General features: G+C 53.6%; 1 protein-coding gene across 1 annotated transcript in view; it reads right to left on the reverse strand.

Annotated features, from left to right (window-relative positions):
• PLCG2 (phospholipase C, gamma 2 (phosphatidylinositol-specific)) overlaps window positions 1-15,476 on the reverse strand; it is a 135,789-nt gene that overhangs the window by 24,382 nt on the left and 95,931 nt on the right. The window contains 8 exon segments of the mRNA XM_006888806.1: window positions 1,493-1,650; window positions 2,092-2,158; window positions 4,855-4,951; window positions 7,706-7,815; window positions 7,897-7,899; window positions 10,586-10,654; window positions 12,038-12,218; window positions 15,260-15,448. Coding sequence (XP_006888868.1) covers window positions 1,493-1,650; window positions 2,092-2,158; window positions 4,855-4,951; window positions 7,706-7,815; window positions 7,897-7,899; window positions 10,586-10,654; window positions 12,038-12,218; window positions 15,260-15,448 — 874 coding nt within the window.

Here is a 15,476-nt window from a genome sequence, read left to right on the forward strand (position 1 = left end):
GGACTGGTGAGGAAGTGACAAGCCCTGGGGAGAATGATGGACCCGATGGGAAACCCCTGGCTGGATGCTGGAAGAGGAAAACATTGATGGGCCCATGAGGGAGCATCTTCCAAAGAAGATGACATAACCCCTCACTCCAAGGGGATAATGGGGGACCAAGTGCCTGCCGGGCAACACCCTTCTATACCTTGGAAGAGGGGCACCCTGTAACCAGTGCCAGCATCAATGGGGTCCCCATGGGTCCTGAGGAGTCTTGAGATCAACACTTTGGGTCACTGCCATAGATGGCAGAACCCCTGAGACTCTGGCCCTTAAGAGACCAGTCAAGCCTGGAGCTGAACTAACCTTACCCCACCTGTAATGACACAACAGACAACAGGTGGGTAGGTCTGTAAAGTGAACAATAGCACCAGGGAGAAACTCCATTCAGAGTATAATTGGCCAGTCACACAAGACCAGCATTTACCCAGGCAGAAAGCTCTGAAGGCAGAAGGGAGAGGACGGAAGGCTGGGTGAAAATGGGAACCACAGGGAGGAACTGGGAGGAGTGCTGCTGCACTGTGAGAGCAGTCACTGTCATGGAACAAAGCTGTTTGCACTGCTGAACAGGAGACCAGTCTGTTCTCACCTTTCACCCAAATCACAGTAAAAAGTTTCAAGAAACCCCAAAACTCCACCCAGCTGTAGAAGCAGTGGAAGCACTGGAAACCTTGCCATTTCTTCTCAATTCTCACAGCGCTGTTCACCTCCTGACCCCTGGGTGTGGCTCCTACTCTGCACAAAAAGGGACTGAGGCCCACAGACCTCTGCTCGCTGTGTCCAGGCCTCGCCTGGATTCCACGTCCAGGTCCCCCAGTTCCAGGCCTCCAGTTCCTGTCTCAAACCTGACACCTTCTCAAGGAAACACCAGCCCTTGACCGGCTCATGCCCGTCCAGGGTGCCGGTCCCTCGACAGAAGTGAAGGCTCCTGGAGGGAGAACTTGGGGTGTCTGTGGCTCTGTATTCTCAGGGTCCAGTCCTACTTCCAGGCCTGGGAGGGAGCTCTGAGAACCCCCTGATGCCAGCCACTTGCAGCATTTGGAAACAAGACAGCGTTCATCACAAGACTGGTAGAGCCAAGAGAAGCCAACCAGGCACAGGATGTCAGGAGTTACTGACACACACGGAACCTTCAGGAGGGTGAGGGGAGGCCTGGGTTCCCAAAGGGCCCAGCTATCCCCACCCACCACCTCGTGATGGCATTCCTATACCCTCAACTCCCTCATGTCTTTGTCCCTCACTTCCGTGCAGCACTCAGGCCTGCTCCTGCTCTGGGCGCACCTGGACAGCAGGTGAGCGTGTCGGCCGCAGGGGAGCGTCCACCAAGGGGCCCAGTTATCCTTAGCCACCGCCTCACGATAGCACTTCTGTGCCCTGGACCCCCTCATGTCCCTCTCCCCCGTTGTGTGCGCGCCCGGGCAGCGTGCCGGCCGCAGGAGAGTGTGGCGCCCACCTTGGTGTCGATCTTCCAGGTGATCTCCCGGATGCTCTGGAACCACTCGAACAGCTCCTCCACCCTGTCGGTGGCGAACTCCACCGGCGGGTCCCCCTGCTTCTTGGGCTCCAGGATGAAGACGAAAGGCTTTTGGTTTTTCCCTTGGGGGGCTTTCACTGCGGAAGAGCAAGGCAGGAGCCCCATCACCTAGGAGCCAGCCTCCAGGACCAGACCTCCCCCCCCACCCCAGCCCTCTCTGTCACCCAAGCAGAACAACTGGTGGGGACCCAGTATGGACGCCTAAACAACCTTAATACTTCGGGGTGCAGTGGACCACACAGTGTACCCCCAAAAGACAGGCCAATACTCTGATCAGGACCTCAGAAGGTCCTGGACAGAACGGGGAAAAGTCACTTCACAGACATCAGCAGTGGACACAGGATTGTGAGTGGTCACCAACTGGACGCAAACCCTTAGACCCAGCCAAGAATCTCCCAGGCCGCAGCATGGCAGGTAAGGGACGTGGCGACAGCTGCGTCCCTGCCCTGGTGGGACTGAGGGCCAGCTCTGGGGGACCCCAACAGGAGGGGACAGGCTCAGGCTGCACGTGCACATACCGACGTTGTAGGTATTGAGGTCCAGGATCCCTTTGCACAGAGACCCCAAGGGGTTGTCTTCAATAATCTGTGAAGAAAGAACTCAAGTGAGAGCAGAAATAATGAAAAGATATTTCAAAGTGTACCCGTCGGCAGAGAGGCTGCCCAGAGAGCTGTTGTGAGATGCATTTTCATTACAGAATCTGTCCAGAGAGAGAGAAGATTGACTATAGGGTCACGAGCACCAGGCGGGCTGCGGGCACTGTGGATCCATGGGCACCAGGCGGGCCGCGGGCACCAGGCAGGCCTCAGGCACCATGGGTCCACGAGCAGCAGGCGGGCCAAGTGCACCGTGGGTCCCCGGCTCCGCTCTCACACGATTCCCATGAACTCTGGCTCTGCTTTCCAAAACCCTCCTGCCCCTGAGGCTGACTGGCCTTACAGAACCTGGTGGACCCCACACACTGTAGCCATAGCCCCCGTCTCAGCCTGGAGCTGATCTCACTCCTGTGGGCTCCACTTTCAGTCAAACAAACAGGCCCACAAAACAGTTACACCAGGGAGGTCCTCAGTCCTTAGAACAATCAGCCATCCAAGATCCAAAGAGCAGCATTTGAAAGGGAAAAAAATCCACAAAAGGCAGGATGAGTTAGGTAAAAAGGATGAGTGGAAACCAGAACCACAGGGTGGAAATGGGAAGAGTGCAGTTGCAATGTCGGGACTTATATCAACGTCATGAAGTAAAATGAGTTGTCGACTGCCGTCGAGTCGAGCACGACTCGTAGTGACTCTAGGAACAAAAGACCTAATGCCTTTCCGTTAACTATCGTCGTTTCTTCAAGTTCATAGTTTTGAGAGGCATGTGGTTTAGGAAGTAGATGCCACTCCTGCTTCCAAACCTGCCTTAAAAACTGGGAGCTCCACCAAACACTGTCCACACTGGGAAACCAATCTGGTATTTGATACCCCAATGGCACAAGGTTCAGCATCACAGCAAACCCAGGTTACTTCATCAGCACATTGAAAAAGAGTGAGGTACAAAGTGGAAGTGTGTTCCTCCAGATAGAAGTGCACTGGTCTCACTGAGCAGTGGTTAAGTGGCGCCAAGTTGAATACAACTCAGAGTAAGCTTTGCACAAAAGACCTGAACTGTTTTAGAACATCATTTCTGTACATTTAGAGAGTTTAGAGAGTTTGTACAGTTTCTAGAGACATCTAGTTTAAGAAGTGGATACATTCCTGCTTCCCAGCGTGAATCAATCTGGGAAAATCAATCTGTTCTGTAAACTCACCTAAATCACCTAAGTTAAATCATAAAAACCCTCCTGATTCAGTGTCCTCTAGTAGAAAAGTTAAAGTCCAGCCATACAGTGAACTATTGCCCAGTTATGAAGAGGGTGTCTAGCCATACAATCGGCTATAAAAGGGGGTGAAGACATGGGATGAAACTGGAAAACATGATGCTGAGAAAAGTGAGCCAAGCTTACAGCTCCCACTTTTAAGTGGGAATTTCTAGAACTGGCTAACACAAGAGACTAAAACTAGTCTCCAGGGCCAGGGCGGTGAGCATGGGGGTCTCCTGCTAGAAGGGCTGAAGAAAGAAAAGTTCTGGGACGTGGTGACGGCTGCAGAACAGGCAGTGCCGTGAACACCCCTGAACTCAGGTGAGACAGTGCAGGACCAGGTAAGGAGAACAATGTCACTGAACTGCACAGGATGAATGTCACATGGTGTCTGGTTTTCTGTGTGTCCTCAACAAAATTTAGGAGTAAATGGTTAAACTGGTGACAGTTGGACAGCACGATGAACTCAATGTCATTAACTGTACCGTGAGAAATCAAAATGGAAATTTCTTTGCCATAAGCAATTTTAAAACCTTCACAGCACGGTTAAAATAGATGCCATTTCTTCTCCTCTTACTACAGTGAAATGAAAACAACAAAAGTATTCCTTTCTGGGCCCACTGTCTGGCATGACTATGAAACAGGACCATTTAGCAAATGACAGCCCAGCTCAGCAACCTTCTGTTGCTCCCTGTGTCCAAGGGAACAAAGAAACAGCAGTCTGAAAGGTGTCTGCCCAGAACTGCCTCCCACTGCACACCCTGTTTCCGAGCCATCCCTGTCAGAGCCGGGATGGTGGCATTGGCCACTCCAGGGACTGGCCTCCCTCCTGGCTGTCACGGACAGGGGTGAAGGCAGGGCAGCACAGACATGACAGAGCCCTCTGCTGGGCTCACATCCCTCCTGGACTCCCCATTGTCAGCCTCCTGCCGTGGGACTCTGCCCTGACTCTCAAGTCCCCTCCTCCAGGAAGCCTTCTCGGATGCCTCTCCTCCCTTAGCATCCTCACTACAGAGATACCACCCTGGGTGCCAAGCACCATTACTCAAAAGTGGCTGTCCTTCTAGCGAAGATGAGGCTGGTGCCCCGAGACCAGGTCCTCAAGGTCACCACGAGGCCTCCTTCGACCTTCCGGTCAGACTTGCTGGCTTACTGGGGCACACCAAGCATGTCTCGTGTCTGGCTGTCCAAACTACACACGTTTCATTTGCATTTGGCCTCGTCCCGAGGGCCCTCTCTGCCCACTCAGCCCGTTCACACCTGTACGACCTGTTACAATGCAGCAGGCCTTCCTCACACAGGGGCCTTCATTCACGACAGACAGAGGACGCCTGCAATCTCCTGGTCTCTCGCTCCGCCTTCTTCCTCAGCTCCACTGGGAACACCCACAGCTGTGCAGACTGTCCCCCCCCCAGATGGCTCAGTGGGCCCCAGGGCACACCTGCTTCTCCAGCTCTTCAACATCAGCGGTTGCAATGTCCTCAACGTAGTTGGATGGGAAGTACTGCTGGATCCGGGTCCCATAGTCACCTTTCCACCTAGAGAAAGACAGTGGGGTGGCGTGAACACCCACTCCCGGGCTCTGTTGCTGCTGTGAGGACATGGGGCAGGCAGGGCTGAGGACCACGGGGCCGGCCGCTGTCTGTGACAGAGCCATCCACGGGGGGGTCCACTGCTCTGCCAGCAGCGGGGTGACTGGGCCACATCCTCCCCTTACTGGGCACCTAATGTTCGTCTGGAGCCTCTGAGTGTCACAAATGGCTAGAGACTCAACCAGTGATTTACCACAAGGTTGGCAGTTCAAATCCAGGTGTCTCAGGAGACAGCCTGTGGACCTGTTTCCAAGAGTCCACAGCTTTGAAAACCCTACAGAGCAGTTCTACTCTGGACACGTGAGGTCGCTGCACATTAACCCAATAGAAACTGGTGACTGTGACACTCGGCAATAAACGCCATGGTCAAAGAGCGTGAAGTCAGAGCTATGAAGACAGGAGCCCAGCTCTGAGGCCTGTACCCACTCCTGAGTCACAAAGGGCTGGATCTGAGCTGCAAGAGTGGCGAGAAGATTCTGGAGGCGGGAGGCTTGGGATCAAACACCAGTTCCACTCCCTACGGAGGAACTGGCAACATAGGTTCTCCGTGTCTCAGTCTCTCAGCCTATAAAATGGGAATAATACCAGCACTTCCATCTATTTCCCGGTAGGAGGAGATGCGGTGACCTTTGCTGGGGGCTTTCGACAGCACCTAGTACACAGTAGGGGCTCAGCAGAGCTAGTCAGCTCAAACCTACCTTGGAATCTGGAAGTCTACAAGAAAACCGGGTTGGACAGTCTCCTTATTTTCAAAAAAGGTTTGAACACCTGTTCCGTTTCCTGGCCTGCCTCCGCTCTCCCCAGCCTGGGAGGTGACAGGTCAACCCTGGCCTCCATCGTCCTGAGCCCTGGCAGGGTGTGGGGAGGGACAGGACATACTCATGATGGGAAAGAGAGGAGGTGAGAGCATGGGCTCTTGAGTCGAACGCCTGCTGTGTTGCCCTGGGCAACCAGCACAACAGTCCTGTCAGAGCTTCCTCATCTGTGAAATGCAGGCAATGACAGAGCCAACCGAACAGGGTGAGGGTATGGACTCAACCAGGTGGTCCTTAAATAGCGTTTCACATACAGAGACATCTAAGGGACACAAACTGCCACTCCGTGTGTACGGCCAGGCTATCCTGTGGCGGAGGAAGGTCCATCTTTAAGGAGCGTAAAACTCAGCCAGTGCTCACATGATGAACAAAGACTTGCTTCAAGAAGAACCACTGGCCAAGTGAAGCAAATGAAACTGATAGGTAATAACTTACCACCCCCCCAACCCCCGCAAAGGGGAGGGGAGTAAAAGGACTAGGAAACCAAACTCTCATATACCCAGGTACCCCTGGCCTGAAGATGCAGGCTCAGCGCCCAAGAAAGGACTAAGAACTAGTGTATAAAGCTAAGGTTAAATTCACACACAGGCTTGGGCACGGCAAGATCCTGAGTGACCTGGGAACGCCTCACTTCCCCACTATCAGGTGACCTGATTTAATGCTGTTTCCTCAACAAGATATTCCTTTAGGATTATGCCTGCACCACCACCTCAGAATCCTGCATATCCGTGATGCCTGGTCAAGCCTGGCTCACAGCCACCCTGCAGGACCGGACAGAAAATCCTCACAGGAATTCTGAGGCTGCAAAGTAGGAAAAGTCATAAATTAGCAGGGTCCTATTAGAGACTGACTTTGACGGCAAGTGGCGGCAATTAGCTGAGTGCCTCCCACAGGGAAAGATTTCAGTGACAGTAGCTGCAGTTCTAATAGACGGTGTATGAACTGCTAAACTCAAAACTCACTGCCACTGAGGAGGAATTGAGACTCAGCTGATTTTCAGAGGTTGTAAACAGCATGGAGGAAGGATGGCAGTATAAAGACTAAGGAGCGCCTGATGCAGGTAACGGCATTTTCAAGTGCTTTGTGTCCAGCTTGAAGTTGGACAATGAATAAGGAAGACCAAAGAAGAAGTGAAGCCTCTGAACTGTGGTGTTAAGAGATGAGAACGGAACAGAACAGACCGCCGAGGAGCAAACAAGTCTGTCTGGGAGGCAGAGCAGCGCCATGCGCCTGACAGCCACGGACGGGGAACCTGGTCTCACATACTTGGGGCGTGTTGTCAAGAAGGACAGGTCCTCGGAACAAGACATCCCGCTGGGAAAGTGGAGGGTCAGTGAAAGAGGAAGACTGTCAACGAGATGAACCGAGTGACTGTGACATGGACTGGGGCAGATCAGCAGTGGCAAGCACCGCGGTGCGGGGAGAGCGCAGGGTAAGATCTGCTGTCCGCAGGGCTGCTAAGGGTGTGGTCACCTTGACAGGCCCCAGCACCAACGTGTTGTTGGCCACTGTCTGGTCCATTCCCAGTCCTGGCAACCCCACATGTGCAGGTCAGAACTGCTCCATAGGGCTCTCCAGGACATGACCTTTCAGAAGATCACCTGGCCCGTCTTTCACGGTGCCTCCAGGTGGGTTCAAACCATCAACCTTTCGGCTAGTGGTTGAGCACGCCACCGTGGGCCCACCAGAGCTTCCTGTGTGTGGTGTCCTACAGCTTGTTATCACAGTGCCTGACCCACCTGCCCGGGAAAGCACATCAAGCCCTTTCCCAGGGGATGTCAACGCCAGCCTGGAACACACCACTTCAAAGCAGCAGGTGGACGCACCACCCCAAAGCGGCAGGTCCCCTGGCCCTCAGCCCAGCCCGCCAGGCTCCCTGCCTTACCAGCCGCCGGGCTCCTTGGACACGTTGTGGATGAGGGCGCCCCGGCAGAAGGTCAGCTCGTCGCTCCGCTTGGCTTTGTAGTCGTACAGCGCTTTCACGGTTCTCTGGGGCTTTCAGGGGAAACGAGGAGGAGAAAGGTCGGACCAGGAGAAAAGGCAGCAGCCGCATCAGCCGGAGCAAGCCTACAGCACCATCTGCTGGTGACGGCGGGTCACCACAGCACGAGGAAGGGGACGGGCACATCACCTTGGGGTGACCCCACAGCAGTTTCCTCAAAAACAAAGATTCTGCTGCCTCTGGTCAACCACCCTGGAAATCCTGCACGTCTGTTGCCCTGAACGATTCTGACGCCCCCACCCCCGCACCCCTGCAGGACAGAATGGAATTGCCCCGTGGAGTTTCCGAGGCCGCACATGCTTATGGAAGCTGACCCTGGCTCTCAAGGAGTGGCTGGTGGGTTCAAACCGCCGACCTGCTGGAGAGTAGCTAAGCGTTAGGGCTCCGTTATCCTGAGAACCCACTGTCAGCTCGGACTCAGTGACCCTCTGTCGGGGTTCCCAGGCTTTAGATCATTATGGGGACCACCGCCCATCTTTCTTCCACGGAACACCTGGTGGATGCAAAGGACTGACCTTTCAGTTAGCAACACAACATGCCAGGTGCTACACCACCAGGACTCCTTTCCATCTTGAGAGGGGGACCCAAACCCAAACCCACTGTCATCAAGCAAATTCCAATTTACAGTAACACCGTGAGTGGCTTAGTGGTTAAGGAGCTGCGCTGCCAGCCCAAAGGCACACGGTTCAAATCCGCCAGCTTCTCTGAAGGAGAAAAATGAGCCATCTCCTCCCGTGCGATTTACTGCTTCTGCGCTGTGGGTCGGTTCCTGCTCAGCAGCAAAGAACAGCAGCAAGAAGTCACTTTGTGGGGCAGAGCAGAGCAGAGCAGCCCACGGGTTCCAAGGCTGTAAACGTTTATGGAAGCAGAGCCACTGAGGGCTCAAGCCGCCTGCCTCTGAGTGAACAACCAAGCATTCACGCACCGGACCTGCCGTCAGAGTCTATTCCAACTCCTGGCAGCGTGCAGGACGGACAGCTGGCCCACGGCTTTCAGACTCATCTCTACACCGACCGCCACCACTACTCCACAGAGCAGCCGGCACCTTCATGCCACTTCAGCTCTCAGTTAGCGCCCGAATGTTTAACCCACCATGCCACCAAGGTTCCTCTGCGGTTGGACAGTGCCCATCCCCCAAATTCATGTGCACCCAGAACCCGTGAATATGATCTGATTTAGGAATAAGGTCTTTGTAGATGTCATCAAGTTGGTGTCATACAGGACTGGGGAGATCCCATGTGACTAATGGGGACAGAGCCCGTACCACCAGGTGAAAGCGGAGACAGACTGGAGCAATGTGACAGTAAGCCCAAGGTGTCCCAGGACCCAGAGTCTGGGAGAGAAACGAAACCCAGAGTCGCCCTCAGGGCCGTGCGGAGAAAGCAGCTCCGGCCACCCCTGCCGCAGACCCCGACCTCCACCAATGGGAGCCTCAACTGCTGCTGCCTGAACCCTTCGGCGCCCCACGCAACTCGTGTGTCTACCTCCATTTCTGCTTCACGGGTTCAGGGAGGCAAGGTGCTGCCTCACTTTCCATCAAGCTGCCATCTACTAGAGGTTGTGTGATCCTGGGAATCTGAGCGGAGAGCCCCTTCCTCCCAAAGACCCCTCATGACACCTGTGTCCCGCTGATTTCATCAAAATCCGTATTACCAATTTCCCCCATCTCATCCCAAATACCTTCCGTTACTGTAAACCTATCGTTTCAATAAAGCAGGAAATAACTTCGTCTTGAAAGAGTTATGTTGCCCAGTTTGCAGTATGATATACGGCAGCCCAAGAAAACAAGTTCTCAGACTCATTCTGAGACTCGGATGATCTAAGCTTTACAGAGCTCAGTATCTGCATCTGTAAAATGGAGCCACAAACAATGCCCACATCACAGGCCTCTGTGAAGACGGACAAGGTGCCCAAGCACTTACAACAGTATCTGGTGTGTGTTACTGTTACTGTGTGTTAGCCCATCCAGGGACTCAGTGGCTCATGGGTGCCACCGAGTCGGCCCACCTTTTGACCACAGCTGACACATCACACGCTTCCTCCAGGGTTCTTTAGCCGACAACAGCTAACTTAACCTCACTTCCCTGACAGCTAGCTTCGCACTGAGAACTGTTTGCACTTATCTACACCTGATCTTTACAAGGACACTACAAGAAAGGTGCTATTCTCTGTTCCATTTTATCAGTGATGTAACAGAGAGGTGAAGTCACGTGTGCTCAAGTGTCCTTCCAAAGACACTCCACGCCCATCATCCATCAAACCACTGGAGGCTCTGCCAAAGCTCCTTAGCACTGGCCAAATGTGCACCCAGGAGAAGCAGCAGGCATTCCATAGCGCTGGTGAAAGTCTCTGCTGATAGCTAGGCCCCAGGGCTCTGTGCATACAATTCCATTCACCCACACCTTTGCTTGACTCCATCTCCTCCCAAGAAGGCTTAGCATTGCTCAGAGATGATAAATTACAAAACAAAACCCGTCCGCAGGCTCCTGCAGCTGAATTACTTAACCCCAAGGCACCAGAGCTCTCTCAAGAGAACATAAACCCAAAAACAGTGCCATCAAGTCGATTCCAAGCCATTGTGACCTGAGAGACGGTTTCCCAGGTTATAAACCTTTACAAGAGGGCATTTCTCTTTCTCCTGCAAAGCCTTTCAAACTGCTGGTGTTGAGATTAGCAGCACAACATATAACCACGCACTAGAGCTTCTCAGAGGAATACGGAGTCGGGGACATGGGATCTGGGGGAGGAGGAATCGGTACCCACCGTCGGGCTGATTTCACTCGGGTCCACATACATCCTGCTGACGTCATACAGGGAGTTTATGTCTCTTTCCTGAAATGAGAAAAAAAAGAGCAAAGAAAAATAAATGGCCCACCTGTGTTCTTGGGACAACCTATACACCGTATATACAAACTGAAGGTCTTTGGTTTCTTGTTTCTGTCTGACTTGTAAAACCCAAGACTGTGTCCAGGGTTAGTCAACCTAAAGGTTGACGGTTCAAGCTGACCTAGGGCTGTCTCAGAAGAAAGTCCTGCCTGTCTCCTTCTGTGAGGGCGGAGGGCTGCCATGAGCGGGGTCAGCGCAATGGCAACAGGTTTAGTTCCAAAGGGTCCTCTGGTAGAATGGAGACCTCACAGAATGAACTTCAAGTTCATGGGGAGAGACGGGAAGATGCTGGAAAGCCAAGGCGGCTCCCCCTCCTGGTTTCCTCGGTGCCAGGCACCAAGCTCCACTCCCACCCTACGGTCGCCCATGGGCCATGGCCAGGACACCCCCGTGAGGGTCGACTGCAGGCAACTGTGCCAACGACCTGACTCCTTGCTGGCACTGGCCAGTTGGCCAGCATGAGGTGTGTCCCACAGGCGACAACTCCTTGGATCATCTAAAGCCATCACCAGTGAGTCGACTGTGACCCAGAGTGACTCCGCAGGGCAGGGCAAGCCGCCCAGAGGGTCTGCGAGGCTGCAATCGTTAGGGGAGCAGAATGACCCAGCTTTGTCCGGAGGAGCGAAGGTGGGTCCAAGCCACCAACATTTCGGTTGTTAGTCTAATGCTTAACTCACTGCACCACCTGACAAAAGGCTCCAAACCCAGGGCCTCAAGTCCGTGTCAGTTCACTGTGACCGTCCATCATCGTTTCTATGGATTTAAGTCTTTACAGGACAACTACCTCACTTTCCTCCAGCAGAGCAGCTGGTGGCTTCGAACTGCCGACCTTTTGGTTAACAGACCAATGTAAAGCCCAATGCACCAGCAGGTCTCCTTAGCCGCTATAGCCCAGGGCTGACGTTCCCCAGTGGGCAGGACTGCCCCGACCGTCCTCGGACCCCGCCTTGGCCCTCTTCCTGGGTCCAGACACAGCAGCCTGTTCTCACAAACTCTCCTAAGCTTCACGCCTCCACTGCCCTCACTCCTCCTTCCAGCCTGGGGCTCCCCAGTACCCCACGTTCTGAGCCAGCCAGCTCCCGGCCCTGTCTGTGTGTCCATTTACTACGAACCAGATGGGGAGCCAGGTCATCTCCCGTCCACTGGGGTCCCTCCAGGGCTCAGTGAAAGCCAGGGTCTTACAACACATACTGGTCCCCACAATCTGTCCCACTCTGGTTCTAACCCTCCAAGTGACCCCAGCCACCGTGTGCTCAGGGGTCTGGGGGGTGAAGGGGCAGCTGGACCGTGGCCCTAGCCATCCACTCGCCCCAGGCAGGTGACACCCACCATGCTGTAGCGCTCCAGCAGCTCGGGGGTCACGGGGTAGCGCAGCCTCATCTTACGGTACAGCGCGTGCTTCTCGTAGTAGCTGACCAGCTCCACCAGGCTCTCGAAGTAGGCCGAGGTCCCCAGTACCAAGTGCCGGCCGTCCCGGTTGATGCGACAGTGCTTCACCTTGCCCCTGGCCCTGGACAGGAGAGTGCAGGGTCAGACACCCGAGACCTGGGCCAGCCACCTAAACGGGGCGCCGGCCTCCCACAGGATACGGCCAGGGCTCCTCTCCAGGTGGAAACACAGCGCTTCTCCACAGGGTCATGAGGGTAGATTCCTCACAAGCACATGGCCAGGCCTTTGTTTCTGAGGCCCCCTCGGAGCGGACGTGAACCTCCAAACATTCTCTAAGTGACTCAGTGCATGAATGGTTTGCACCCCCCAGCAACTCAGACCATGTTAAAGCTGGAGGTGGGGAGCCATCCAGACATGCCGAGGGGGCCATCAGGCAGCTCCTCCAGGCCCCCCTCTGCCCCAAACACAGGGTTTACCTTTAGGAACATGCTGGGTATTCAGAGCAAGAGTTGGCAAACTCAGGCCCGGGGGCCAGACTGTAAATAAAGTTTTATCGGTACACAGTCAAGATCATTTGTATCAAACGGCTGCTTTTGAGCTGCAAGGCACCTTGGTGGCACGGTGGGTTAAGCTCTGGTATGCCAATCTAAAGGTCAGTGGCTGGAACCCTCAGGGGAAGAGGAGGCACAGATTGACAGCCTTGAAAACCCTCTGGGGTCGTTCTCCTCGGCACCACAGGGTCGCTGTGTTCACAATTACCTCACAGCAGCGGGGTTCACGCTATAAAGGCCAAGCTCCACAGCCACACCCGAGCCTGAAATACTGTCCAGGCCCTGAGACAGAGAAGGTCTGATTCTGATCAAAGTCTTGATCTCCTATCTCCAACTGCCCATCAACTATAACAAAAGGACTGCCTTCAAAAGGAAAGCAAACCTTTAGGTTTGGGGTCTTTTCTGAAAACAGGGCTCACTCTCCTTCATAGCTGTGGAGTCAGAATAGGCTCATAGCTCACTTTCCAACAGGTTTTCAGAGGCTGAAAATCACATGGGAGGAAACTGTTTTCCCTCGGAGCCACGGGACGACTTGAGCCACTGAGAGGCGTCAACTTTGGGTTGTCAGTACAGTTCCCTACAGACGACGTAAGAGGCAGGAGGGAAAAGTCCACACAGGTTCTTCTCAGCTTTTATCCACAAGAAGTCCAAGTTCAGGCTCCAACCTGACAAAGGCCGGGGCTGGGGGGTGTCTTAACAAAGACTACAATCTGCGGGCTTGGTGTCTATGTACCTGCTGTTCCTCTTCTAACCATTCTGTGCTTTCAAGGCTCATTTACCATTTTAAAGAAACAAGGATCCAGGGGAGCTCTGGTGGTCTAGTGGCAAGGAGCTGCAACTACAATCCCAGAGGCGCACGGTTCAAATCCACCAGATGCTCTGCCGGGGAAGGAGGGACAATCTCCTCATGTACCAGTCAGATCTGATTTGATGGTACACACACAAAAATAAATAAAATTTAAAAAAATAAATAAACAAGGATCCCTTTTCAAAATATTCTAAAAAAAATATGCTAGAGGACTTCCATTTCAGAGCTTTATTTAAGAAGATAGTTTGTTCATCTAAATATTCTTTTAAAAATATCAGAAAGGAGCTCCTATGAACACGTGAGTTGTAGAGTGAAACGAGTATTTTTAAAGCATGGCTCAAAATACTCACATGCAAAACATCATCTGGATTTTCCATCTCAAAAAGTTTTCCACACAGATGTGAGAGGCCGCTGAGCTGGCTCCAATTCACAGCGACCCCACGTGTGCATGCGTGAGACCCGGCCTGGCCCTGACGCCAGCCTCACATTCTCTCCTGAGATCAGTTACAGCCACTGGCTCAGTCCCATCTCGGTGAGGTCCATGCAGATGTATGTGTGCAAACTCACTTTTAAAATGAAAAGGTCTAGAGAGAGGCAGCAATTAAGAGACTGCTTCTTACAAGTACAAGGTTGGAGACTGGGAGAACCAGGCTGGGTCTCAGCCTTCTCTGTAATGTTTTCATTTTCAGTAAGGAGACATATTCACGGAATAGCCCTGTACTGAAATGTTAATTTGAAAACTTTTTACAAGAGGGCACTGGGGTGTTGAGTTTCTGGAGAACCCTCTGAGTGCCTGGGAGTCTTTTAAGACTTTGGGAACATACAGGAAGCTTCTGGAAGCATTTCTTCTACAGAAACGGACGAGCTGGCCAGCCTTCAGGTCTGAATGCTAAAATGAAGTGGTCCCTCGGTGGGAGGGGTGGGAGGCAGCCTTTGAGGGCTAAGGGACTTCTTGGTTAAGCACAAGCCTCTAGCCCTGCAGTCCATGAACTCACAGAACATTCTGGAAGGTTGGAAAGACCACTCATACTACGGTCCTGGCTCCTCAGCTTCCCTTTCAATTCTTCCTCCTACCAAGGTGATTTGCGTTTGGCTTTGCTTGTATTTTCTCACAGGGGGTCCCTGGAGGGTGTGAATGGTGAATGCTGATGGAGAGGTGGGAAGTTTGTCGCTATTTAGAAGCACCGAGGAAGAAAGGCCTGGTGATCGACGTGTGACAAGTTAGCCAGGGAGAGTGGTAGAGAGTGCAGTCAGAATGGAATCCATGGCCACAGTCACTGAGACCCCGCTGAGGGTCCTCGGAAGTGTGGATGAGGAAATGAGTCACTGTCACCACACGAGGAAGAAGTCATTCAGGAACCAGGGTGCAGTCACCACAGAGCGCCACGGCCCCAGAGGATCATGGTTAAATGGTTGCCCCGTGGCACCCCGGGGTGGCAGCTGGGGGTCAGAGGAACACAGCGTGGTGGGCTGGGCTGCCTGGGTTCAAATCCCAGCTCCACCACTTCCTGGCTGTTTGCTCTGACAAGTTAAATGACCTCTCTGTGCTTGGTTTCCGCCTCTGACAGATGGGCCCGCAGTAATGCCAACTCCAGAGCCACCAGAGGAGGAAATGGGCTCACCTTGAACACACTGCTCTAGATGACCCAGGGAGACTCACACTGTCACTGTGAGTCACTACTGCTGCTGTCGTAGCAGGGCACGCTGTGTGTGGGGTACGAGTTCCAGGCCACGACACCCCTCTGCACTTGTCCACTCAGCCTCTGAGTGGGGTGTCCAGAACCCCCACCCCGTCCCCGTTACCTGAAGGTGATGGCGTAGGAGTCGGCACCTTCTCGCTTCCGGATCAGGAAGGCCCCATCCCGGGGGACCCTCATCAGCATGTCCTCCGCTTCCCCACGGCTCAGACTGTCGTAATACCACCTGGGGCAGAGGGTAAGAGTAAACCACTGAGACAGGCAGTGAGGGCACAGTCAGGCGAGGGAGAGGGCGGAAAACTCAGCCAGGTGAGAGAGACGGG

Source organism: Elephantulus edwardii, unplaced genomic scaffold (assembly GCF_000299155.1).
Source record: "Elephantulus edwardii isolate Elephantulus edwardi_28Jun2011 unplaced genomic scaffold, EleEdw1.0 scaffold00072, whole genome shotgun sequence".
NCBI classification, from domain to species: Eukaryota; Metazoa; Chordata; class Mammalia; order Macroscelidea; family Macroscelididae; genus Elephantulus; species Elephantulus edwardii.